Raw genomic sequence first — 26,048 nt, 5'->3', positions numbered from 1 at the left:
TTTCGAGATTAGGTTTTTGTTCTCAGGGTAGCTTTGGAGACCAGGCTGGCCTCGAACTCACAGAGATCTGCCTGCCTCTGCCTCCCAAGTGCTGGGATTAAAGCGTGCACCACCACCACCTGGCCTGTATTTTCTTTCATAGACCTTCCTAACTTGGAGATACCAAAACGTTCATTTTTCATCTCAGTAAATATGAGGTTTCAAACAGTAGTTGGAGATAGTCTCTCCCACCACCACCACCCCTCTCTCTTTCTCCCTCTCTCTTTAAATTCAAGTACTGATAGGTGTCCAGCCACCGCTGGGAATTTAGCACGAAGAAGACACCAATGAGTTTTTTCATTCTCACGCCCGCTATATTGTGATATAATTCAAATACTGTACAATTCACCAGATGCGTGCAATTCAATGGTTTTTAGCGTATCCACAGAGTCCTGCAACTGTCACCCATCAAAAGAAACGCCACGGCAATGATGTCACTCCTTATTCCCACCCTCGTGAAAACTTGCGGGTCAAATAAACGGTTCCCTTCCAGGTGTCAGGAGATGAAGCAAACTACTGTATGGAAGGGTCAAGACTGAGGAGGTTCTTCCTGGCCACCTGCACCAGTGGTGCCTTCATGACATTACAGAAGATTCATTTCATTTTCTCTCTCTCTCTCTCTCTGTGTCTGTCTCTCTCTCTCTCGTGTCCCTCGAGTGTGTGTGTGTCTGTGTGTGTGCATACGAGGCTTTAAAGATCGCACAGCTTCCGGTAGCGTACCCCCAGCACGCTCACCCCGAGAACAAACAGCCAGGCAACACGTCCCGGGCCACACCCAGGACCCGGCAGTACGCAGGAAGACGGCTGGCCTCGCGGTGGAGCAGCCGCGGCTTCCGATTGGCCAGGCGTACGCAACGGCCCGCCTTCCGCAGGCTGCGGGCCTATCTAACCCAGGGTCACCGCCTTCACGAGCAGCCTCGGGCTGAGCACGGAAGGCGGGCTGAGCACGGAAGGCGAGCTTCGGCGGGTTCTCGGCCGCCGAAGGTCAGCTCGGGGGATCCTCCCGTGGCAAGGCCAGGCCCGCGGGCCATTCTCAGGGCTCGCGAGTCTTTCTTTGTCCGGTCTTCGCTGCGAGGGGGCGGGGCCTCTTGTGCTCCCGCCCCGGAAGCGGAAGTGCAGGCGTCTGGGGGTCCTGTCCACTTTGAGTCTGGCCCGTGTGGTAGCGGTTCCTCCCGGTGATTCTGCCGCTTCTTCTTGGCTGCCGGTTGTCGCGTTCTCCATCTCACCATGCTGTCTCTAGATTTTCTAGATGATGTGCGGCGGATGAACAAGAGACAGGTGAGACTGGCCGCTGTCTTTGCCCGGGTTCCTCTGGTCCTTTTTGCCGTTGCGGGGGCTCTGCGGACCTCTGGGCCGGGTTTGAGGGCCTGCGTGGGTCGGTCGGTGTATGGATCATAACTTTCTGTGCAGTCTGTAGCCAGGGCCTCTTTGACCCCATTCATAGCACCAGATTCGGGCGACTGAGAGGGAAGGTGCGCCTTCCCCATCCTTCCCTCTCTAGAAGGCAGGGGAGTAAGTGGAAAATGTCCATGGGATTTGGGGTTGCTTATGGTTTTGGACACTGTAAGGCGACAGACTTAACCGTTTGTGGTGGAGCTCTGGGGAGGACCATTGCAGGTCCCACAAAAGCGTCTGGTGCTCTAAGTTCATAGTCACCCTTCCAATCCAGCTGGACCTCAGTGGACTTCATCCATTTTAACTTGGGTCTCTCTGAGCTCGGAGTTGAAGCAGTTCTACCACTAATGTGTCAGTTCCCTTAGCAGGAAGGTGACAGCCCTCTGAATCTTTGATGACAACGACAGCGGCACAGAAATCTTGAAACTAAGGTCTCCTGGTTTTATCCTTAAACCTTACTCTATCTTGATCTTCTAGCGCATGAGCTAAAAGGCACTGAGAACACTATCTTTCAAAAGTTTTCGCCCTTTTGTCTTCTGACCCAGGTGTGTCAGGGGATTACTTTTGTTAGCCATTGGCTTTTCCCCCACCTCTCTCTCTCTCTCTCTCTCTCTCTCTCTCTCTCTCTCTCTCTCTCTCTCTCTCTCTCTCCCCCTCCCTCCCTCCCTCTGCTCTTGGTGTTAAGAATTGTCTCGGTGTGACTATTAAAGATTTGTCTTTCAGACTGGGGCATTTGTTTTGCACTGTTTATAATTACCACATAGGGAAGGTAGGTGCATCTCTCCTTAGACATACCTACACAGTTGTGAGACGTTCCGGTAGGTCACTGGAACCGCTTCAGGGAACATCTGTCACTTAGCTGCAATTGCAGGAGCTCCTATTTTAGTGCTGGAGGTCAACCCCAGGGCCTTGCGCATGGTCATCACAGGCTCCCACAGTCTTGAAATACTTTATTTGTATTACTTTGTTTATTTGGAGACACAGTCTTGATATGGAGCTCAGGCTAGATGTATGTCACCACATGGCCTTACTGACTAAAGTGACTGTCTACCTCTCTGTCTATTGTAACAAAGTCTCTATATGTAGCTCTTGTTGCCTGGAACTCACTCTGTAGCCTCAGCTGGCCTTGAATTTGGAATCCTGCCTTTGCATCTTGAGTGCTGCACTATGATGTCAGGCCAAATAACTTTTTTTCCCCCTTCAAATATAGTCCTGAGTGTCATGCCTAGGGCTTTTTGCAAGTGCTGTCTAGGAAATCGATCAATCATTGAGCTATAGCTCCATCTGGAATTTTTTTTTTTTTCAGTGAGATAGGGTCTCAGTCTGCAGACCAAGCTGTCTTGCAATCCAGAGATCCATCTGCCTTTGCCTCCCAGGTGCTGGAATTGAAGGCATATACCACCATGTCTGGCAGGCCACCATGCCTGACTGCGTGATCCGAGCTCCCACCCACCTTATTCCATTTTCAGAAGAATAATTTTGTGTATGTGTGTTGCTGGGTGTCATACCCAGGACCTTTCCGGTTCTTTTTCCTTTCCATCCTTCCTTCCTTCCTTCCATTTTTTTTTACTTTTTATTTTATTTATTTTTTTCCATGATATTTATTGAGCTCTACATTTTTTTTTCTGCTCCCCTCCCTGCCTCTCCCCTCTCCCTTTCAACCCTCCCCCAAGGTCCCTATGCTCCCAATTTACTCAGGAGATCTTGTCTTTTTATACTTTCTACTTCTCATGTAGATTAGATCTATGTAAGTCTCTCTTAGTGTCCACATTGTTGTCTAAGTTCTCTGGGATTGTCGTTTGTAGGCTGGCTTGCTTTGCTTTATGTTTAAAAACCACCTATGAGTGAGTACATGTGATAATTGTCTTTCTATGTCTGGGTTACCTTATTCAAAATAATGTTTTCTAGTTCCATCCATTTTCCCGCAAAATTCAAGTGTTATTTTTTTCTGCTGTGTAGTACTCCATTGTGTAAATGTACCACATTTTTTTTTAATCCATTCTTCAATCAAGGGGCATTTAGGTTGTTTCCAGGTTCTGGCTATGACAAACAAAGCTGCTATGAACATAGTTGAGCACATGTCCTTGTGGCACAATTGAGCATCCTTTGGATATATACCTAAAAGTGGTACTATTGGGTCTTGAGGAAGGTTGTTACCTAATTTTCTGAGAAATCGCCACACTGACATCCAAAGGGGTTGTACCAGCTTGCATTCCCACCAGCAGTGCAGAAGTGTTCCCTTTTCCCCACAACCTCTCCAGTATAAGTTGTCATCAGTGTTTTTGATCTTGGCCATTCTTACAGGTGTAAGATGGAATCTCGGAGTTGTTTTGATTTGCATTTCTCTGATGACTAAGGATGTTGAACATTTCCTTAAGTGTCTTTCAGCCATTTTAGATTCCTCTGTTGAGAGATCTCTGTTTAGGTCTGTACTCCATTTTTTTATTGGATTATGTGATCTTTTGGTGTCCAATTTCTTTTTTTAATATTTATTTGTTTATTATGTATACAATATTCTTCTTTTTGTGTGTACATCTGCAGGCCAGAAGAGGGCACCAGACCTCATTACAGATGGTTGTGAGCCACCATGTGGTTGCCGGGAATTGAACTCAGGACCTTTGGGAGAGCAATGCTCTTAACCACTGGACCATCTCTCCAGCCCCTGGTGTCCAATTTCTTGAGTTCTTTGTATATTCTGGAGATCAGACCTCTGTCTGATATGGGGTTAGTGAAGATCTTTTCACATTCTGTAGACTGTCGTTTTGTCTTATTGACCCTGTCCTTTGCTTTACAGAAGCTTTTCAGTTTTGGGAGGTCCCATTTATTAATTGTTTCTCTCAGTGTCTATGCTGCTGGGGTTATATTTAGGAAGTGGTCCCCTGTGCCAATGTGTTCAAGTATACTTCCCACTTTCTCTTCTGTAAGGTTCAGTGTGGCTGACTTTATGTTGAGGTGCTTTTGTTATTTTGAGACAGGGTTTCTCTGTGTAATCCTGGCTGTCCTTGAACTCAGATTTGCCTGTCTCTGCCTCCCAAGTGCTGGGATTTGATGGGAGTAAAGGTATGTGCCACCACTACTCGGCTTGGCTTTTCGGGTTCTGATCGTGTGCTCTACCAGTAAACTACATCTGGAACCCTTGTTTTTAAATTTTTACTTTAAAAAAGATCTTATTTAGCTTTATGTGTATGAGTATCTGCCTACACATATGTATGTGCTCCGTTTGTGCTTGGTGCCAATTGAGTCTAGAAGAAGGCAGTAGACCCTTTGGACTTAATAGTTGTGAGCTGCTATGTGGATGCTGGAAACCAAACCTAGGTCCTCTGCAAGAGCAGCGATGCTCTCAACTGCTGAGCTATTTCTCTAGCCCCTTACTTACTCCTGTTTATTTATTATTATTTAGTGTGTTTGATGTATGTGTGTGTGAATGTGGGTGTGCAGGGGACAACTTTTGGGAGTTGGTTCTCTCCTACCACCTCGTTGAGGCAGGGTCTCTCTTGTTTCTGCCTTGCTATGTATTCCGGGTAGCTGTCCGTGAGCTTACAAGCTGAGTGGTCTAGCTGGTGCCCCTCTGTAGTGAGGAGCTGTGGGCAGGCCTGCTTTTCGTCCTGCTGGGCTCCCACACGGCTAGCTTTATACCTGAAATAATTATACGGAAACTATATTCTTTTAAACACTGCCTGGCCCATTAGTTTCAGCCTCTTACTCACATCTTGACTAACCCATATTTAATAATCTGTGTAACACCACGAGTGGTGTCTTACCGGGAAAGATTCAGCACATCTGACCTGGCGGCTGGCTTCATCGCATTTGTCTCAGAGAGGAGAGGCATGGCGATTTATCTCACTTAGGAGAGGCATGGCATCTGACTGAGCCATCTACCTCACTTCCTTCTTCCTGTTCTGTCTACTCCACCCACCTAAGGGCTGGCAAATGCAGTTTCTTTATTAATGAATGAAATCAACACAAACAGAAGACTCTCCCACATCACCCTTCCTTCCTTTTTAAAATTGTATTCATTTTGTGTGTGCATGTGTGTATATGGGTGTGAGTGTGCCATGACACATGTGAAAGTTAGTCTCTGAGTTGCCAGAATCAGTTCTTTCTGCCATGTGGGTCCCAGGAATTGAATTCAGGTCATCAGACTTGGCAGCAAGCATCTTTACTAATTGAGCTATGCTGTTGCTTGCCCCTGGTTTTTTGAAAGACAGCCTTGCCTTGAACCAAGTATGTTTGCACACATCTATAATCCCAGCATTTGGAAAGCTGAGCGAGCCTGCGTAACATAATTGAAGGCTAGCATGTATTTAAAAGCAAAATCTTGTCCTCCAAAGAGAAAACAAAAACAACAACAGAAACCCCCCCCCAAAACAAAAACCACCAAACAAAATTCCTAAAACTGAACCCCATGTTGGTATACACCTGTAATCCCCGTATTGTGGAGGTGGGGGTGGGGTCAAGAGTTCAAGGGATGGAGGATAACTTCAGGGGGTTGGTTCTCTTCTTCCATCCTATGGTCCTGGAGATCAAACTTAGGTTGTCAGGTTTGGTGACAAGTACCTTAATTCACTGAACCATCTTTTCACACACACCTTCCCCCCAAATATCACCTTTTAACTAAGGCTTTTCTTAATGCATGAAGCCTAGATCAGTCGAGTTTACCTATTTCTGGGATAGAAATCCTCCTAAAAAGGTTAATATCATGCCATTAAGGAAGGGGAAATAAGAAAAGACAGCTATACACAACTATAATTTCTATTTTGTAGGCAAAATAGAAAAGCAACCTCAACAGCATAGGTGATAGTAAGTTAATAAAACAGAACGTGATAAATTTAGGACATTGCTTCATTGTTATTAATATAATATACTAACTTTTTGACCGTTAAAAGTTGATTCCTGGGCCTTAGGCATGCTAATCACATACCACACCTGTTTTACATACCCTTGCCCTAGAATGATTATTTTTGTCATTCTTTCATTTATTTTATGTTATTCTTTATTTATTTTAGTGTGTGTACATGTGCAGGCAGGGGTGCTCATCTATGCATGTGTATATGGGGGCTCTGCCTCTGTCCTTCTCTGTTTTCTTTTAAGATCTTAATAACTTTATCCGCCCAACTTTTGAAACAGTAATTATCTGAGCTGCTACCACTTCAGTTACATATTTCCATGTTAAGATACAATGGCAAGCTTTGTGTGGATCTATAATCATCTATATGGAATCACTAGGGTAGAAAGACTTAAAATTATGGCCCTATTTTGTTTTTGTTTTTTGACACAGGGTTTCTTTGTATAGTCTTGCCTGTCCTGGAACTTACTTTGTAGGACAGGCTGGCCTAGAACTCACAGAGATCCATCTGCCTCTGCCTCCCTAGTGCTAGGATTAGAGGCGTGTGTCACTACTGCCTGGCAAATTATGGTCCTTTTTTTAAAAAAATATTTTATGTTTTTATCTGATGTAGAATTGCATCACTTCCCCCTTCCATTTCCTTCTTCCAGCCCCTTTCAGGTACCTTTCTGCAAACCCTTCACATCTCCCCCACATTTAAGTTAATAGCTTTTTTTTTATTGTCCTTACATACATGCGTATGTGTGTAAACACAGTCTGCTGAGTCTGTTGTTGTTGGTGTGTGTATGGTTTTAAGGATGACCACTCTGCTTTGGACAACCAGTAAGAGGGCTGATCCCCGGGAGAGGGCAGTTCTCCTCCCAGCAGCTCTTTGTCTAAGGGTGGAACCCCCGAACTTTCCTCCTCCACCTAAGCATGGCCATCGTTCTGGTCTTGGTCGTGGAGCTATTTCTAGGAGAGTGTTTCACAGCAGACTTCTGTCCCCTTTCTGTGACGTTCTCGGAGCCACAGATACAGGAGCTGGGATGCAGATGCATCCTTTGGGGCTGGGCTTCCCAATATCTGTGGATCTCTATGCTGTGCCCAGTTGCGGTTTTCTGTGATGTCTCCATTTGCTGTAAGAGAGGCTTCTTTGAGGAGAGGTGGTAGCTATGCTTTTGGCTTGTGCACAGAACCACCTTACTCTTTGAAACAGGTCTTTTCACTGAATGTGGGATTTGCCCTTTCATCTAGAAAGGCAGGTCAGTGAGTCCCCAGGATCCATTCATCTCTGCTTCCCCAGTCGTGGGGTCATAGGCAAGTGCTGCTGTGTCTAGCTTTCCTGTGGTTGTTGGGAGTCTCAGCATAGCACTCAGGATCTTACTTTACCCCCTGAGGCATCTCCTTAGTCCCTCTGGGTTTTGTTGTTATTGTTGTTGGGGTTTTGTTTTTTATTTATTTTGAGACATAGGCTCACTCTGTAGCCTGGGTTAGTCTACAACTCACTATGTAGCCCAGGCTGCCTCACATTCAAGTTATTTCTCTATCAGAAACTTCTCAAAGACTGGGAGCACCAAGTGAAGCCATCACACGTGGCTTGCACTTTTCATTCTTTACAATGTAGGCTCCTTATGTAGTGCAGGCTAGCCTCACACAGTGTCCCATTTTAGTGTCTCATATGCCATGATTATAAGCATGATCCATCACACCCAGCAGATTTAAACATTTTTGTTATTTTGTTGTTATTTTGTTGTCATTCCTGCCCCCAACCAAGGACTGAACCCAAATTTTAAACATTTTATAAATATTAAACTTAAAAGCTGGGCACGGTGGTGGCATGTACCTTTAGTCCCTGAATTCAGGAGACAGAGGCAAGTGAATATATGAGTTCAAGGACAGCCTGGTCTACAAAGGGATTCTAGGACAGCCAAGGCTACATAGAGAGACCCTGTTTTTTTTTGGGGGGGAGATATATACAAATTAAGCTGGAGCCTAGGGAGATGCTCAGTAGTAAATTGCTTGCTGTGCAGGCATAAGCACCTAAGTTTGGATCCCTAACACCTGTGTAAACAACAGGGTGTGACAGCATGTGCCTGTGACCTCAGTGACACAGGCGGACCCCATAGACATGCTGCCTATGACCACAGTGATGGGGGTGGTGTACACAGGCGGACCCCACAGACATGCTGCCTATGACCACAGTGATGGGGGTGGTGTACACAGGCGGACCCCACAGATATGCTGCCTATGACCACAGTGATGGGGGTGGTGTACACAGGCGGACCCCACAGACATGCTGCCTATGACCACAGTGATGGGGGTGGTGTACACAGGCGGACCCCACAGATATGCTGCCTATGACCACAGTGATGGGGGTGGTGTACACAGGCGGACCCCATAGATATGCTGCCTATGACCACAGTGATGGGGGTGGTGTACACAGGCGGACCCCATAGATATGCTGCCTATGACCACAGTGATGGGGGTGGTGTACACAGGCGGACCCCACTGACATGCTGCCTGTGACCTCAGCGATGGAGGCTGACACAGGCGGACCCCACAGACATGCTGGCCAGATAGTTGAACTGAAATGACAAACTCTAAGTTTGGTGAGAGATGCTCAAAAATTAAGACCGAGAGCAATTGAAGAAGATTCTCAATGTTGACCTCTGTCCTCCTCACATGCCCACATGGGTGACTGTGTCTGCACACCTGCATACACCACAGAGAATCACACTTCTGCAGCATAGAACAAAGTTAAGACAAAGTATTAAATTTTGTTAAACCCTCTCATGCACCTCTCTTTGCGTCTTTCAAATTCATGGCCCCCTTTTCTTGGCTTGTTATACATACAAGTAAGAGTGTGTATTAGGTGGATCTCTGTGAGTTCAAGGCCAGCCTGGTTTACAGAGCTAGTTCAGGACAGCCAGAGCTACACAGAGAAACCAGAGGTGGGGGGTGTGTGTGTGGGGGGGGAAGAATGGGAAAGGAAAAAAGAATGCATCAGTGGGTGGAAAACGCAGCTCAAAACAGAATTGTGCTTGTGGTTTCCTTGTGATGCCACCACCCTCTCGCTGCTAATGAGGATTTTATTTCCCTAATCCTTTGCAAATATCAAATTTATTTTTTATTTCATTTGTAGTAAAAAAAAATTAACAAGTATCTGGGCATGGTGGTGCACACCTTCAAACCCAGCACTTGGGAGTCAAAGACTGGTGGATCTCTGAGTTCAAGGCCAGCCTGGACAGAGTGAGTTCCAGGACAGCCAGGACTGTTACACAGAGAAACCGTGCCTTGAAAAAATAAAGTGTGTGTGTGTGTTCCTAAATACATAAATACAAACTGATTCTCAGTCCATATAATGTTACTTGTATGCATATGTTTTCAGGGCTGGCCATTTGGGATTGCATAGCCAGCCGGTGTGCTCTTGCTGGGGAAGATTATTTCTTGTACTGTCAGCGTTCCTTAGTCGCCTGTAGTTCCTTGTCTAGGCTTGAGGCCTCATAAGCTTTGCCCCTTTTGCGTTAGCATCTGCACTGTTCAGGTCATGCTTAGGTAACTGGACTGGTGAAGACTTCATAGGTGTAGCTTCTGACACAGTCTCGCAGCAGACTCTCTGGTCTCCTGGCTCTTCTCTCTCTCTCCTTTCACAGTGCTCATGGAGCCCTGTGAGGATGTTGTGTTGTAGATGTAGCCGTTGGAACTGGTCTCTACCTCTCTGCATTTTGATAGGTTGTCGTTTTCTTTAATGGTCCCTGTCTGTTGCAAAGAGAAGTAAGGGGTGAAGACTACACTTCCCTGTGGGTATAGGGACAAATATTTAGACTGTAGTTAGGGATTAGGCTGGTTTAATAAAGTGGTGGTTATGAGTTCTTCCAGATCCACGACTTCACTGGCTCTGGGTAGGTGGCCAGTTGTGGTTTCTCTTGTTGAGCAGGTCACCAGTCCATTCAGAACTTGTCCACTAAGGCACATGTGTCCCTACTGCACGCTTAGGGTTCTTGTGCCGTGGTGGTCATTGTTGTGTTTATAGCTATTGTAACTGGGTAGAGCTGTTGGTTCCTTCCATCCTTGGAAGCTTACATGGTACCTTCTGGTCCCATGGGAGTTAGTCCTCAGGCAGGAGGATTTCAGGTCAGACCTAGCTCTTGGTCTCTGGGCTCTGTCCAAAGTGCATGGTGTCTTCAGCAGTAGGGATTTACCTTCTTTCTCTGGGATTACCACCACCACACTTACCTTTTAAAGACAAATTTTCATTAAAAAGTAGTCTGAGAACTTTTCTGTTTTGTTTTTTGATTCAGGGTTTCTCTGTAGCCTTGGCTGTCCTGGAACTCGCTCTGTAGGCCAGGCTGACCTTGAATTTACAGAGATCTGTCTGTCTCTGCCTTCCAAGTGCTGTGATTAAAGGCCTGCGACACCATCACTTGGGCTATTTGAGAAATTTGATTATTCAACAAACTTGATGGGGTTTTTATAGAATGTTCATAAATTTGAGAGTTCTCTATATGTATCTCTGAGACAGGGTCTCACCTTGTAGCTCAGACTGCCTTGGAATTCCCTATATAGAACAGGCTTGGTGATTCTTGGTGACTCTCCTGCCTCCATTTCCCAAAGGCTAGGCTTATAGAAATGAACCCCATGCTTGGCCTTGTTTGAGATTTCTTAGTGACTCAGGGACATTGGCCAGGATGTGACTTGATCCGTGTCTGAGCCCTGATATCATCAGTTTGACTCATCAGAGTTGCTTAACTCCCCATAAGGCCATCTTCTCTCTTGGGACTTCTTAAAAATTGATTTTGTATTATGTGTGTGAGTGTTTTGCCTGAATGAGTATATGAGCATTGCGTGGTTATCTTTTGGATCCCTTGAAATTATTTTTTGTTTGTTTTGTTTTAAAGATAGGCTCTCCTGGGACCCAGACTGATTACAAACTCTGTATAGCTGAGGCTGACCTTAGGTTCCTGATCCTCCTGCCTCCATCTCCCAAGTGCTGCTCGCTCCATTTGCTCTGAGGCTGCTCTTTGTGTTTTAATTATCTGTCTGTTTCTGCCTAAGACAAGATGTCTCTCCTTGGTCTTGGCTGGCCTTGAACTCACAGAGCTCTGCCTCTTGAACACTGCTATTAAAGGAGAGTGCCACCATGACTGACAGCCATAAGACTCCATCAGAGTCTTTATTGTGTGCAGTGAAGGGTTATCCAACTCTTTTGGTTGTTGTTGTTATTTCTGGGTTTGTTTGTTTTTGTTTTTGTTTTTGCTTTTTTCTGTGTAGCCCTGGCTGTCCAGGAACTCATTCTGTAGACCAAGCTGGCCTCAAACTCAGAGATCCCCTTTGCCTCTGCCTTCCGAGTGCAGGGGTTAAAGGTGTGCGCCATCACCACCCAGCCACAGCTGGGCTTCTTAAGCATTCAGAACTCACTGTGTGTCATTTGAAACTGGGAAATCTAGAGTATGTCACTCACAAAGCTTACAGCCTTCTTTTGCTACTGTTCTTCAATATTTTCCAACTTTCTACCATTCTCTCTGTGGACTGGAGATCATTCATTCCCATAAGCAGACGTGAATATGGAGGAGGAGCAGTGTGGGTCTTCCTCAGTAGGATTGTGTTCTGACTTCAGGGAGAACAGAGTCCAAACACAGGGATATATGGAGACAGAGCCGCCTAGAAACAGTCTTCAACAGGTTTCCTTCCTGTTGCTGTGACAGAATGCCCTGACTGAAAGGCCTTGCAGGAGAGGAAAGCCTTTATCTGCCTTATAGTTCCAGGTTACTGCTTGTCATAGAGGGGAAGTCAAAGCAAGAACTGAAGCAGTTAATCGCACCACACCCACAGTGAAGAGCAGAGAGAATCAAATGTACCCATGCTGCCTGCTTGCTCACTCTGAGCCAGCCCCCTCTACTCTTCCACAGCCGGGATCCCCTGCCCAGGGAATGGTGCTGCCCCTGGTGGTTTCTGCCAACTAACAGTCAAGACAGTCTCCACAGACTCCCACAGGGTAGTTTGGTCTACATAGCCCTTCAGTTGAGACTCCCTATTTGGGAAACTTTGGTTATGGAAAATTGATAGGTAAAGCTAACCATCACATATATGTTAGCCTGCACAGTGTGGTTGGTGAAAAGTTACTAACAACAAACATTACATGAAAGATTTATTATAAAGATACCTTTCATATTGTGGGAGACACTACATACATGAGAGTCTAACAGAAGTTAGAGAACAGAATTGTCATTACTGGGCTCGGTGGCCACACCTATAATCTCATTACTCCCCAGCAGGAGGATTACCATGTTCAAGGCCAACCTGGGCTTCATAATGAGACTCTCAGGCAAGAGTTGTCACCACCCAGCTCCCCTGAGCCTCTCTGGTATGTGTGGGTGGGAAAGTCCACACTCCCAGGACCTGAGTCTGCCTGTGGCTGCTGGAGAAGGGCCCCAGAGGAGAGCAGGTGAGACCCATGGAAGGCTATTGCTTTTGTAATCTGCTAGCCGGAAGTAGACCTAGAGCTGCAGAAGGCAAGGGCAGACTGGATTCTAGCAGTGTCCTCACTCACTGTGACCACTGTGACCTTCAGACATGATCACAGCTTCCCTTCCCCTTCCAGAACATTGGCCGACTGCCCTCATTGGGCAGATTAACTCAGAACCATGGCAGCAAAGGGGACGTAGGGGACTGTGATGATTTACCCAAACTAACAGAGTACAAAGCTGCTGTAGCCTGCCCTTTGTCACCTTGGCATCTGGTTGCACCTGTTTTGATCATACCTCTCACAGAAAGATGAAAGCTGTTATGTTTCTAATAGAATGTAACCTTTGTTTCTATATTGATCACGTGGTCGTAGCTGTTTTCTTCTGTTCTGGGCAAGAATCTAACTGGCCATCGTCCCTTTCCTGATGGGGTGCCTCAGACCTTTGCTACTGAAGGACTAGATTAGTGTCAAATAGTCCTGCTGGATGGGAACCCGAGAGTTCTCAGTTATACTTCTTCCTTCCTTTCAGTTTCTCCCTGATAGCCAAGACCAGTCACCAATCAGTAGCAACTCAGTTCCTTGCATATTGATTCAGTGGCATGAGGAGCCCATAGTACACAGCTTTCTTAGCTTCTAGTTGAAGTTCGAGTTGTACTCTCTAAGAGAATTCTACCTGTCTCTTTTGGGAATTAAAGCCTTTAAGTTAGCAGATGTTAGAGAGTTTTGAGCATAGGAATCACTGTCAAGTTATATCATAAGTATCTTTTTAAAATTTTTAATTACATTTATTTATGCTCCCCCCCCACCCCGTTCTTTCTGTCTGTGCTGCATCATGGTGCACACTTGGAGGTCAGTACTCGCCTACCATTTGTGTTCCTGGGGTTGAACTCAGATCATTAGGTTTGGAAGCAAACGCCTTTCCATGTTGAGACATCTTATTGGCCACTGGCCTAGTGAATTCTAGCTACAGAATGTGTTGGTTGCTTTTTCAGTAAATGTAACTCCCTGGAGGATATTGAACATTACTCCGACTCCACCATACTGAGTGCCACATAGCTGGTGTCTCGCTTCCCAAGTACTGAAGACAATGATGACTTCTTAACAACATAAACCTTTAGAGCTACAAAAATTGCCTCCCATATTGCTTTTTGTAGGTACATCCTATACATTTTGTTGTTGTATTTTTATTTTCATTCAGTTTTAAATGCGTTCTCTTGTGGGGGAGGGCGTGCTGGTGAATGACTGAATGGCTAAAGTGCATGCTAGGCAAACAGGACCAGATCTGGGATTCCTCTACACATCAGTGCTGAATACTGGCTAAATGTAGCGGTGGGTTTGTAGTTCCAGTCTTGGCAGGTGGAGACCCAAGGACATTGCCTCAGCAACTGGCTAGCTAGAGTAGCCATGTCAGTGAGCTCTGTGTTTGATTGGGAGACACTGCCTCAAAGAATAAGGAGGAAGATTCCTGTAGTTGGGGATAGGATTGAACTTGTGATCCCCCCCGCTTCCACCTCCCCAGTGCTAGGTGGGCATTATCATACCCACTTTATGTGTAGCTGTGGATCTAACCTAGGGGCCGGCTAGGCAAGTAAGTACTCGACCAACTGAGCCCAGCCTTAGGTAAATTTTGAGATAGGGTCTCACTGCATATCCATGCCAGCCTGGAGTCTGCATTCTTCCTGCTTTAGCCTCCCGAATGCTAAGGTTACAGACATGCTCCACCTTGCCTGAAATGAGCTTAAAAATTCTCTTTCCTTTTTTCTTTTTTTAAAATTTGAGATGGTTTCAGGCAGCCCTGCAGCTGGCAGCCCCCTTGGCTGCTCACTGCAAGGGTGACAGGTGTGTGGCATGCTCAGTGTTTTCATTGGGTTAATAATGTTCATTTATAGTTTGACCTTGAACAACGAGGAACGTACTGTTCTGGTCACTTCTTAGAAAGGGTGATTCAGTTCTGTGGTTGTCATTGTGCACATGTCACAGTTTCTTACCAATAGCTTGATGTGGCCAAATGGAATGAGGTTGGGTAACTTATCCTGCCAGTATCAGACAGATAAAAACACTTTTTAGTTAATAATTTATGCCCATAAGTATTAACATGTAGGTGTAAAGAAGCTGTAAGTAGAAGCGGTACATGTACTTTTAAGTAAAGTCTCCTGGCAGGAAGAGAAGAGAGAAAGACAAGAAAGTAAGAGCATCTGACACTGCTCAGATAGGACATTGCTTTAACATGGTGTGTTTCTGTCTAGTTCTCCCAGAACTGAATTACTAACTTACTAATCTTTTTTAAGGAACTAGACACACACACACACACACACACACACACACACACACACTCATACACACGCAGACTGACCTCTCTGTGTGCTGACTAGTCTTATCTGTCAGCTTGACAGAGTCTAGAATTACCTGAGGGTATGCCTGTGGGGTTACCTTGATTGCATTCATTGATGTGGAAAAACCCGTTTTAATTATGGGTGGGACCAGCCCTAACCAGAGGATCATAGTCTACATAAAATGGAGAAAGCCTTCTGAATATTAGCAAGCATTTTTTTCTCTCTCGCTGCTTCCTGGCTGTGGATGGAATATGATCAGGCTCCTTCAAGCTCCTGGTCTTGACTCCCCTCAGCGATGGACTGTCCCTTTGGATTGTGAACACTAATAAACCTTTTCTACTTTAAAGTGCTTTTGTCATTGTTTTTTCACAAAATTCAGAAAAGGAACTAAAATATTCTACTAAAAATAAAGGTGATGTGTTACATGGAGTGGGTCCCTTGTTTGTCCCAGCTGCCCGGCTAGCTTACACCTGAAATAACCACACATAAACTGTATTCATTAAAACACTGCTTGGCCCATTAGCTCTAGTTTCTTATTGGCTAATTCTTACATCTTAATTTAACCCATTTCTATTAATCTGTGTATCTCCATGTGACTATGGCTTACTGGCAAGATTCTAACCAGCGTCTGTCTTAGGCAGATCCATGGCATCTCTCACTTTGTCTTCCCAGCATTCAGTTCTGTCTTCTCCACCTAAGTTCTGCCTTATCAGACCCAAAGCAGTTTCTTTATTCATTAACCAATGAAAGCAATACATGAACAGAACTTCCTATACCAGTGATGATCTTGATTAGCTGAATCTCAGAAGAAAGATCCAATCGTCAGTGTGGTGCCTTGGTCTAAGGAAAGGGGGAGACTAACGTAAGTGGGAAAGTAACTGTAAACAAAGATCCGGCCACCCAGACCCGAATAATCACACGAAAACTATATTAACTACAACACTGTTTGACCAATAGCTCAGACATATTCCTAGCCAGCTCTTATATCTTAAATTAACTCATTTTTATTATTCTGTGTATTATCACGAGGCCATGTTTATACCGGTATGGTTCTGGTGTCTTTCTCCTTCGGCAGCTACATGGTGTCTGCCTTACTGTTTTCTTTCTCCTTGCATTCAGTTTAGTTTTCCCACCTATGTATATTTTGCCCTGCTATAGGCTAAAGCAGCTTCTTTATTAACCAGTGGCAATAAAACATATTTACAGCATTCAGACAGGAATCCCACATCAAGTCACTTCTTACAGAAACATCTTTATTCTTTAAAAAGTTTTTTCTCCTTTCAGAGCTTTATTTTGTGTGTGTGAATGTACATGTACTATGTGTGTGTGGTGCCCACATGGTCAGAAGAGAGCATCTGATACTCAGGAACTGGAGTTATAGACAGTTGTGAACCACCATATGGGTGTTGGGAACTCAAACCTGGTCCTCTGGAAGAACAGCTAGTGCTCTCAACCACTGAGCCATCTCTCCAGCCTCAAACCTTCAACTTTTTTGTTACTAATCATTTCTTTAAACAGCAGTTGTAGGTTTGAGTCATGTAGTTCAGTAGTGCTTGCTAGGCGCACGTAAGGCCCTGGGCTTGATCACTAGCACTGCAAGTGAGTTAATAAAAAAAAAAAATGTTCAAAACCAGTTATTAAGCCAGGTGCAGTGATGCACCCCAGTAGTTCTTAGCTGTTCTTGAGGCCAAGGCTGGAGGACCAGGAGTTCAATCAAGGTCAGCCTGGGCAACATAGCTAGACTCCTGCTCCACATACATATAATAAAAAGTTATAAATATGGGTTGGAGATGGCTCAGAGGTTAAGAGCACAGGCTTCTCTCCCAGAGGTTCTGAGTTCAATTCCCAGCAACCACATGGTAGCTCACAACCATCCATGATGAGATCTGATGCCTGCTTCTGCCGTGTAGGCATGCATGGAGGCAGAATATTGTATACATGATAAATAAATAAATCTTTAAACCTTTTTAAATGTAATATGAAAAAGTAGGTAAAGGTGGAGGCTGGCTAGATAACAAGACAGATGGAAGGTTGGGCTGGAAAGTGCCAGAGTCTGAAAAATAATAAACTATAAGACTGACAGTGTGGTCCTCCACATGATTATGATAGACCTTAACATAAACATGAAGGTTTTAAAACTTTAACAGTAAAAGTTCAGCTTTACTATGTTGTAAAGAGTGGCCGCTCGTTATTTTCCGGCTGCTCAGCCCTGAAATAATCACACAGAAACTGTATTAATTAACTCAGTGCTTGGCCCATTAGCTCTATCTTCTTGGCTAACTCTTACATCTTAATTTAACCAATCTCCATTAATCTGTGTATCACCACATGGCTGTGGCTTACCGGCTAACGTCTCATTCAGCATGTCTGTCTCTGGCAGCAACTCTATGGCTTTTCTCTGCCTCTACCTCTTTTCTCCCAGCATTCAGTTCAGTTTTCCCTGCCTACCTAAGTTCTGCCCTGTCAACAGACCAAGGAAGTTTCTTTATTCACCAATGATATTCACAGCATACAGAGGGGAATCCCATATCACCACTGTTTTTTTTTTTTTTTTTTTTTTTAAAATGTAGTTCAGCCAGGCTCTTATCTGTAATCCTAGCACTCAGAGGCAGGAACATTAACCCAACTTTAAGATCAACCTGATGTACTTGACAAATTCCAGGCTAGCCAGGGCTACGTGGCAAGACCCTGATTCCAAAAAACCAAAACATCAGAAAGCCATTTATTTCCAAGCACTGCAAAAACGAACAGGTTGTACGTGTAGACATTTTGTGAGACAACTGTCCTAGGTGTTGGGCCAGTGAGGTGTCTCTTTCCCACCAAGCCTGATGACCTCAGTTTGAGCCTTAGGACACACATGGTGGGAGAAGGAAAGCAACGTCCCCAAGTTGACCCCTGACCTCCACATGTTCTCTGTGGCATAAGTCTCCCTTCCTCAACCCACACATAAGAGAATGAATGTCATGGGAAAAAGGAGTTGGGAGGATAGTTTATATTAGGAAAGACCAGAGACCTAACAACCAAATGTGATGGAAAAACTTTTATTGGATCCTGGTTCAAAACACCAAAAAGAAAGAGAGGAAGTCCCAACCATAAGACATATTTTGCATCGTGGTACCTGCCAATAATCCCAGCACTTTGGAGACTGAGGCATATCATGAGTTTCAAGGCCGGTATGAAATATATTAACTCCAACATTGAGAGGGCTGGGGAGATGGCGCAGACATTTGATCTAGAGCGCTTGTTTCTCTTGCCAAGGACCCAGGTTCAGTTCCCAGCACCCACATGGTGTTTACAACATCCCTAATTTTGGTTCCTGGCATATGACACCCTCTTTTGAACTCAGAGTGTCAGATACACACAAGGTGCACAGATAAGCATGCAGGGTGAAACAATAAATAATAAAGTTTAAAAAGACTAGCTTTGACTACACAGCTCCTGTTCCAAAGGTAAGAGCAGAAGAAAGTAAAAATTTTAATTTTTTTGTTTGTTTTTTTTGGTTTGTTTGTTTGTTTGTTTTTTGAGACAGGGTTTCTCTGTAGCTTTGGAACCTGTTCTGGGAAATGCTCTGCAGACCAGACTGGCCTCGAATTTACAGAGATCCACTTGCCTCTGCCTCCTGAGATTAAAGGTGTACACTACCACCACCCTGCTAGGTTTTTTTTAAATGTATATGAGTATTTTGCCTGCATGTATGTATGTATGTGTACCTGGTGGCTGCTGAAGCCAGAGGCAGGTAGGTGCTGGAGCCCCTGGAACTGGAGCCATGGACAGTTAATAGCCATGTGGGTGTTGGGGACCAAAGCTGGGTCTCCCATGAGAGAAGTGCTCTTAACCACTGAGTCACCTCTCACAGTCCCTAGTTTTTTTCATTTTTTACTCAATACTAATTTTACTATTTTTCTCATTTAAACTTTTTTATGTGCATTGGTGTCTGGTCTGCATGTATGTCTGTGTGAGAATGTCAGGTCCCCTGGAACTGGAACCATAGACAGTTGTGAGCTGCCATGTGGGTGCTGGGAATTGAACCCCCGACTTCTGGAAGAGCAGTCAATGCTCTTAACCTCTGAGCCATCTTTTTAGCCCCTATTTTTCTCATTCAGAAAAATGAGTTTAGATCTAGTGCATCAGTTCAAGATAGGAAATGTTAGAATTTGTGGAGTAGAGCAAGTTTAGTAAAGAAGTGTGACCTAAATAGTTCTTGACTCTGGAATTTTTACTTGTTTTGTTTTTGAGACATGATCTCTCTATACAGCCTTAGCTGCCCTGGAACTCACAATGTAGATCAGGATAGCTCAACATCACAGAGATCTACCTGCCTCAGCCTCTGGAATGCTGGAATGCACTGGTGTTTCTGCAAGTGGGATTCAGGACTTTTCTCGGGTGTCGATTTAAGCTTTACTAAATAAAAGGTCATATTTGGTGGCAAATACCTACGGTGGCAGCACTTGGGAGGTGGAAGCAGGGGGATGTGGAGTTCAAGGCTAACTTTAGCTACTTAGTCTGAGGCCACCTTGGGCTACCTTTTAAGAAAAATGTCTCAGGACTTCAGCAGTCACAGTGGTACTGCTTCTTTGAAACGTTTGGGGTTTTTATTTGTTTTGTCTTATTTTTGTTTTTTTTGTTTTTGTTTTTGGACAAGACCTCACACTGTAAGTCAGGTGGTCTAGAACTCACCATGTAGCCCAAGCTGGTCTCAAATTCACGTCGTACTACTCAAGTGCTGGAATTGTAGCCCAGGACACCATGCTAGTTACTTGAAAGTTTTAAGAAAGTTTTCCCTCACAGTTATTTGATAGTTTAATGGTATGGAACTTTTTTTTCTTCCTTAGATTTGTTTGTTTGTTTGTTTATGGGGAGGTCTCCCAACCAAGGTAGGCCTCCAGCTCAGTAAATAGCCTGATGACGATGGACGTTTACCCTTCTCATGATCCTACCTCCTGCGTGCTAGGATTATAAGCCTGAGTCGCCATGCCTGGTTTTATGCAGTGCTGGGATTGCACCCTGGGCTTTGCGCATGTTAGACAGGCATTCTACCAACTGAGCTATGCACCCATTTTGACTGTTTGAAACTTTTGAATTAATAGCTACTATCCTTTACTTGCCTAAGTGAGAATAATAGTGGATCTGATTTCTTCTCTTTGTTCCTACAGCTATACTACCAAGTCCTAAATTTTGGAATGATTGTCTCCTCGGCACTAATGATCTGGAAGGGGCTAATGGTGATAACCGGAAGTGAGAGTCCAATTGTAGTGGTGCTCAGGTAACTGCTCCTTTTCAAGACATGAAGTGCATGGGGTTACTTGGGAGAAAATAGAGGTATTACGTCAATAGTTGTATATCAGTTCCTTAGAAACTGTTACCTAGGAGAGAGCCCAGAAGGAAGTCAGTTTCTACTCAGTTGTGAGAAATACCATGGGAGGTGTTTCCATTCTGAACCCCAAAGGACCCATATCCTTAATTGTATGTATGTATGGGGGAGGAGTTCGCATGTGACTCCGGTTGCCCTTGGAGGCCAGGAGACAAACAGTGGTTCTGAGCCGCCTGATGTGAGTATCAGAGTCAGGTCCTCTGTGAGAGCAGGGTGTGCCCTGAACTCCTGAGCTATTTCTCCAGCCACCACCCAAATCCAGGATCCTGTCTACTCGAAGGCTGCTATGTGCTGAATGTGATGGCTCCTGCCTGCAATCCCAGTGCTCAGGAATCAGTTGGATCAGGAGTTCAAGGCCAGTCTTAGCTATATTTGGAGTTCAAGGGGCAACTGGGCTACATGGGACCACTGTCTTAACAACAACAAAAAAGGTTGCTATGTGAACCTTATTTTTGGTTCATCCCTTAAGAAAGGGTACTTTATCCTTCTGTCTTTTTGCATTCCTTAGTTTGGTGTATCAGGCCTGGAACTTAGTTTGTTAGGTGTACAGTGTCTCCACTAAAGAGTTTTCCTGCATCATGTATTCAAGTGCTAGCAGCAGCACTAACTACTTCCATATTTTCTGTTGACCTTTAAGTATCTTTCCTAAGCTAGACTCCAGGAATTTTGAAGGTAATAATACCATCTCTTCGGGCGAGTGTACTGAATTGTTGTTCACCTCGTTTCCTTTCTTATCTCTGCACTCATAAATAAATCCTACTGATTTTAAAACCTAATTTAGCAACTGGTTTTTTTTTTTTTTTTGGAAATTACTATGTGGTTATTTAATTGAGTCATTATAGTTCTCTCTTATTTGAGTACTTGGTTTGTCACCTCAGTCCTTTCTGGAGCTGATAGAGTACAAAGGGAATGGAGCCATGTCCAGTGTCCAGAGTGTTCTTAGTACTTTAGTGAGGTCTGACCAGTGCGCAGCAAGCAGTAGATTTTACGGTACAGAGCTTGATGACATTGGTAAGTCTATGTCTTCAAATCTACCACCATCACTACCAAAAGTGTGCCTGGCATTTTCAGAAGCCCCCCCCCCCCCTCTTTCTCTCATGGTAAGAATGTTAGAATGTTTGCTTTTATTCTTTTTCTCTCTTTTTAAACAGTTTTGCCCATGCTGGTGTTGAATTCATGATTCTCCTGCCTCAGACTTCCCAAGTGCTGAGATTATAGGTGCATCTCAACCATATCAGCTACGGTTGGCAGAGATTGCGCGTTCATTTCCCAGCCACCCAGAACTAAATAATCACACAGAAACTATATTAATCACAACACTGTTTGGCCTGTTAGCTCAGGCTTCTTATTAACTAACTCTTACATCTTAAATTAACCCATTTCTATTAATCTGTGTATCATCATGAGGTTGTGGCCTACTGGTAAAGTTCTGGCTGGCAGCCGGTGGCTTTCTCCTTTGCCAGCTACATGGTATCTCCTTGACTCTGCCTACTCTCTTTTTTACATATCTTCCAGCCTGACTATATTCTTCCCTGCTATAGGCCAAAGCAGCAGCTTTTATTAACCAGTGATAGTAAAACATATTCACAGCATACAGAGGGGAATCCCACATCAAGCTACCATCATTTTTTTTTCTTTTTTTTTTTTTTTTTTAAATCAAGTTCCCTGGTCCAATTCTCCATTTATTCCAGTGGCCTTAGTCAGCTTCTGATGACTGTCCCTTAACACCTCTGCTAAGGAGAACTAAATTGGGAATAGCCCCAGGAGGAGTCTCCCAAAGGAATTCTCATGACCCAAGCCCTGTGCTTCCTGTCAATAGTGTGGTGTCCTTCCTTAGTGCTAGACGGCAGCACCAATTGAAACTCTCCACTTCAAGGTTGGAATGTGAGACCAGGGGGTAATACTCTGGACAGATGTTTTCAGTGTTAGGGAAAAGCCTAGGGACCTCCCTGTGTGCTAGGCGAATGTTCTAACCCTGAGTGATCTCCAGCAAAACTAAGGCAGTACTTTTTGGTTTGGGTTTTTGAGATAATGTCTCACACTGTTTGAGGCAGGGTCTTGCTGTGTAGCCCTGTCTAGCCTGGAACTCACTATGTAAACCAGGCTGACCTTAAACTTGGAGTGATCTTTGATCTTCCTGCCTGTGGACATCATCCCTGGCTAAGTTGTTTGTTTTTTAATAGCTGTATAAAGGCAGAATAAATTAGCTTTGAGCTGGATATGCAGGGCATGCATTTAATCCCATACTCAGGAGGTAGAGGATCTTTGCAGGTTTAAAGCTGGTCAGGTCTTTCTATATATTTAGTGCTAAGCCCTGTCTCAGGGAAGAAAAGTTTGCCTATAACCTGAAGTCTCAGTTAATATAATAAATCATGTAAGAGTATTTTTATTCCCAGAATCCACCAACTTCACCAAAGCCCTAAAGGTAAACTGTCAGTTGACATGAGTCCTCCTAGGTATATCTGATCACAGGTAGACATTAAAGTTCTTGAAGTTCAGTACCTCCACTGAAGAGAATGACATCGGAAGTGACCCGGAAGCAGCTCTCACCGTGTCCCCTCACCCTCTAGCTGTGTCGCGTTCTGTCCGCTCGCTGTTGGATTGGTTTTTTCCCACTGTTCCATCAGTGGAAGCCCTTCCTGGCCACAGAATCTGGATTGGTTTTTTCCTGAAGCTCTCTCCTCCTTTCAGACTGTTTTTTTTGGGTGGGGGGGGGCAGGTCTTGCTGCATAGCTCAGGCTAGGCACAAACTCATAGCTTCCCTGCTCCCACTGCTACTTTCTTTCTTTTTGGGTGGGGGCAGTTTTGTCTTTTTTCAAGACAGGGTTGTGACTCTTACCATTGACTCTTACCTCTACCTCAGTCTGAAATGCAGATCCTGCCTTCAGGAATCTCAGAATGAGACTGAGTCTGAGAGCTGTCTCCTCCCGTGTTATATTCCTCTCTTGGGCTGGGATTAAAGGTGTGCACCACTACTGCCCGGTTTCTATCGCAAACTAGCGTGGCTGCTGAGATTAAAGGTGTGTGTCATTGCTGCCTGGTCTGTAAGGCTTACTAGTGTGGCTGTTTGACTCTCTGATCTTCAAGAAAGCTTTATTTATTAAAATACAAATGAAATGCCACTACACTTGTCACTCTCTCAAATGCTAGGATCCTAGGCATCTGCCAGCACATCTAGTATGAGTGCTGGGTATAGACGAAAGTTTCTGTCCTGCCCCGTCCCGCAGCCATTCAGTCCCAACAAAACACACAGACGTTTATATTAACTATAAACTGGTTAGTTCAGGCTTATTATTAACTAGCTCTTACAACTTAAATTATCCCATGATTCTTATCTATGTTTAGCCATGTGGCATGGTACCTTACTCAGTGGGACAGTCTAATCTTGCTTCCTCTGCCTCTGGCTGGTGACTGCAGACTGAGCCTTTTCTCTTTCCAGAATTCTCCTAATTTGGTCACCCCGCCTATACTTCCTACCTGGCTACTGACCAATCAGCGTTTTTGTTTGTTTGTTTGTTTGTTTGCTTGCTTTTTGGTTTTTCCGAGACGGTTTCTCTGTGGCTTTGGAGCCTGTCCTGGAACTAGCTCTTGTAGACTAGGCTGGCCTCAAACTCACAGAGATCTGCCTGCCTCTGCCTCCCGAGTGCTGGAATTAAAGGCATGCGCCACCACTGCCCGGCCCAATCAGCGTTTTATTAAATCAATACAAGTGACAAGCTTTACAGGGTACAAGAACATCATCCCACAGCAGCTGGGGATTGAACTCAGGGCTTTTGCTTGCTAGGCAGGCACCCTTTTCAATAAGTCTGAGTCCCAGACTCCAATATATAAATATTTTATTACGTGTTATTTATTTGTGTATGTGTATAGATGTACACGTGCCAAGATGCACATGTAGATGTCAGAGGATAACTTGTGGGCATCGATTCTTTTCATCATGTGAGTACCAGGGATTGCACTCAGATCATCAGACTTGGCAACATGAGCCGTTTCTCAAGTACCAATATATTCATTTTTTAATGTATCAGTTAAAAAAACTAAATAAAAATGTAGTTGAATGTGGTAGCTCATTCCTGACATTCAAGCATCTGGGAGGTGGAAGCAAGAGTATCACTGTGAGTTTGATGCCAACCTGGGCTACGTAATTCCAGCCATATAGTTGTTACCATGCCTCTTCTGGCCTCTGAGAGCACCAGGTATACACACGGTACTCATGCATGCATGCTTGTGTGTAAAACACCCATACAATTTTTGTTCATTTGTTTTATTTATTTATTTATTTGCTTTTCCATTCAAAAAATTTACACTTCCTCCCCTCTTCCCATTCCCCTCCCGTTCCCCCACTCCTCCTCCTCCCCCTTCCCTTATTTGTTTTTTTAATGTGTGGCAGTGCGTACCTTTGATCTAGGACTCAGAAGGTAGAGGCAGAAAGGCCAGATGTTCAAGCACATCCAGTTCAAGGCCAACCATGGATACATAAAATCCTACTTCATTTTAAAAGGGGAGAGGGAAGCATGTTTGATATATTGAAAGTGTAATTTAGCTGGGTAGTAGTGGCACATGCTTTTGATCCCAGCACTCAGGAGGCAGAGGCAGGTGGATCCCTGTGAGTTTGAGGCCAGCCAGGTCTACAGAGTGAGTTCCCGGACAGCCAGGGCTGTTAAACAGAGAAAACCCTGTCTTGATAAACAAAATAAAACAAAACAAACAAACAAACTAAAAAGGTGTAATTTAATCAGATATCAGAGTTACTCGTAATTCACTTAATGATTTACTGTTTAAACAATTTTCCTCAATTTTCTTTTTTAATGACCCTTGTAAGATGGGGGTGTAGTTCATGATGAAGCGCTTACATAGCAAGAGGAAGGCCTGGGTTTCTCTCTCCAGCACAAATAGCAACAGAATAATTATAGTGGTAGTAACAACATGTTTAAAAGATCTCACTAGGTACTCCCCCTCCCACCCCCCAAGACAGGGTTTCTCTGTGTAGCCCTGGCTGCCCTGGAACTCACTTTGTAGACCAGGCTGGCCTTGAACTCACAGAGAGCCACCTGCTTCTGCCTCCTGAGCGCTGGGATTAAAGTTTTACACTACTTTGGGCTTGGTATACTAAGTACTTTTTAATATTTACAATTTCTTTTGGCATTAGTTTTTTTTTATTTTTAAATTTTATTGTTTTATGTGTATTTTGTTTGCATGCATGTATGTGCACCATTTGTATGTTTGGTGCCTGTGGAGGTCAGAAGAGGGCATCAAATCCCCTGGAACTAGAGTTAGAGGTTGTGAGCTGTCATGTGGGTGCTGGGAATTGAACTCAGGCCTTCTGAAAGAGCTGCTCCTAACTGCTGGCCTCTTTGGCACAGGAATTTATATAAGGTATACAGACACATTTCCTCTGTGCCTCCTTACCCTCTACACATACTTGATATGTCTTATTTATTTATTTTGGTTTGGGGGCACAGTCTTGGCATGTGGTGCAGGCTGGCATTGAGCACCTCCCAGGAGCTGGTAACACAAGCATCTCCACCACTTCTGGCTACTTACATGTGAATTCCAAAAGCTTTTGTTTCTTATTTCACTACATGGGACAGCTTCACCTGACTACTAACCAGACTCTTG

At 44.4% G+C, this 26,048-nt stretch overlaps 1 protein-coding gene across 1 annotated transcript in view; it reads left to right on the top strand.

Moving 5' to 3' along the window:
- The first annotated feature begins 937 nt into the window (after window positions 1–937).
- Window positions 938–26,048, top strand: part of Sec11a (SEC11 homolog A, signal peptidase complex subunit) — a 40,485-nt gene continuing 15,374 nt past the window's right edge. The window contains exons 1-2 of the mRNA XM_038314021.1: window positions 938–1,317; window positions 20,212–20,321. Of these exons, the coding sequence (XP_038169949.1) occupies window positions 1,267–1,317; window positions 20,212–20,321 (161 nt within the window). The 5' untranslated portion in view covers window positions 938–1,266. The remainder of the gene's footprint in view (window positions 1,318–20,211; window positions 20,322–26,048) is intronic.

Source organism: Arvicola amphibius, chromosome 12, assembly GCF_903992535.2.
Source record: "Arvicola amphibius chromosome 12, mArvAmp1.2, whole genome shotgun sequence".
Taxonomy (NCBI): Eukaryota; Metazoa; Chordata; class Mammalia; order Rodentia; family Cricetidae; genus Arvicola; species Arvicola amphibius.
This window is presented reverse-complemented; position numbering and strand designations above follow the sequence as displayed.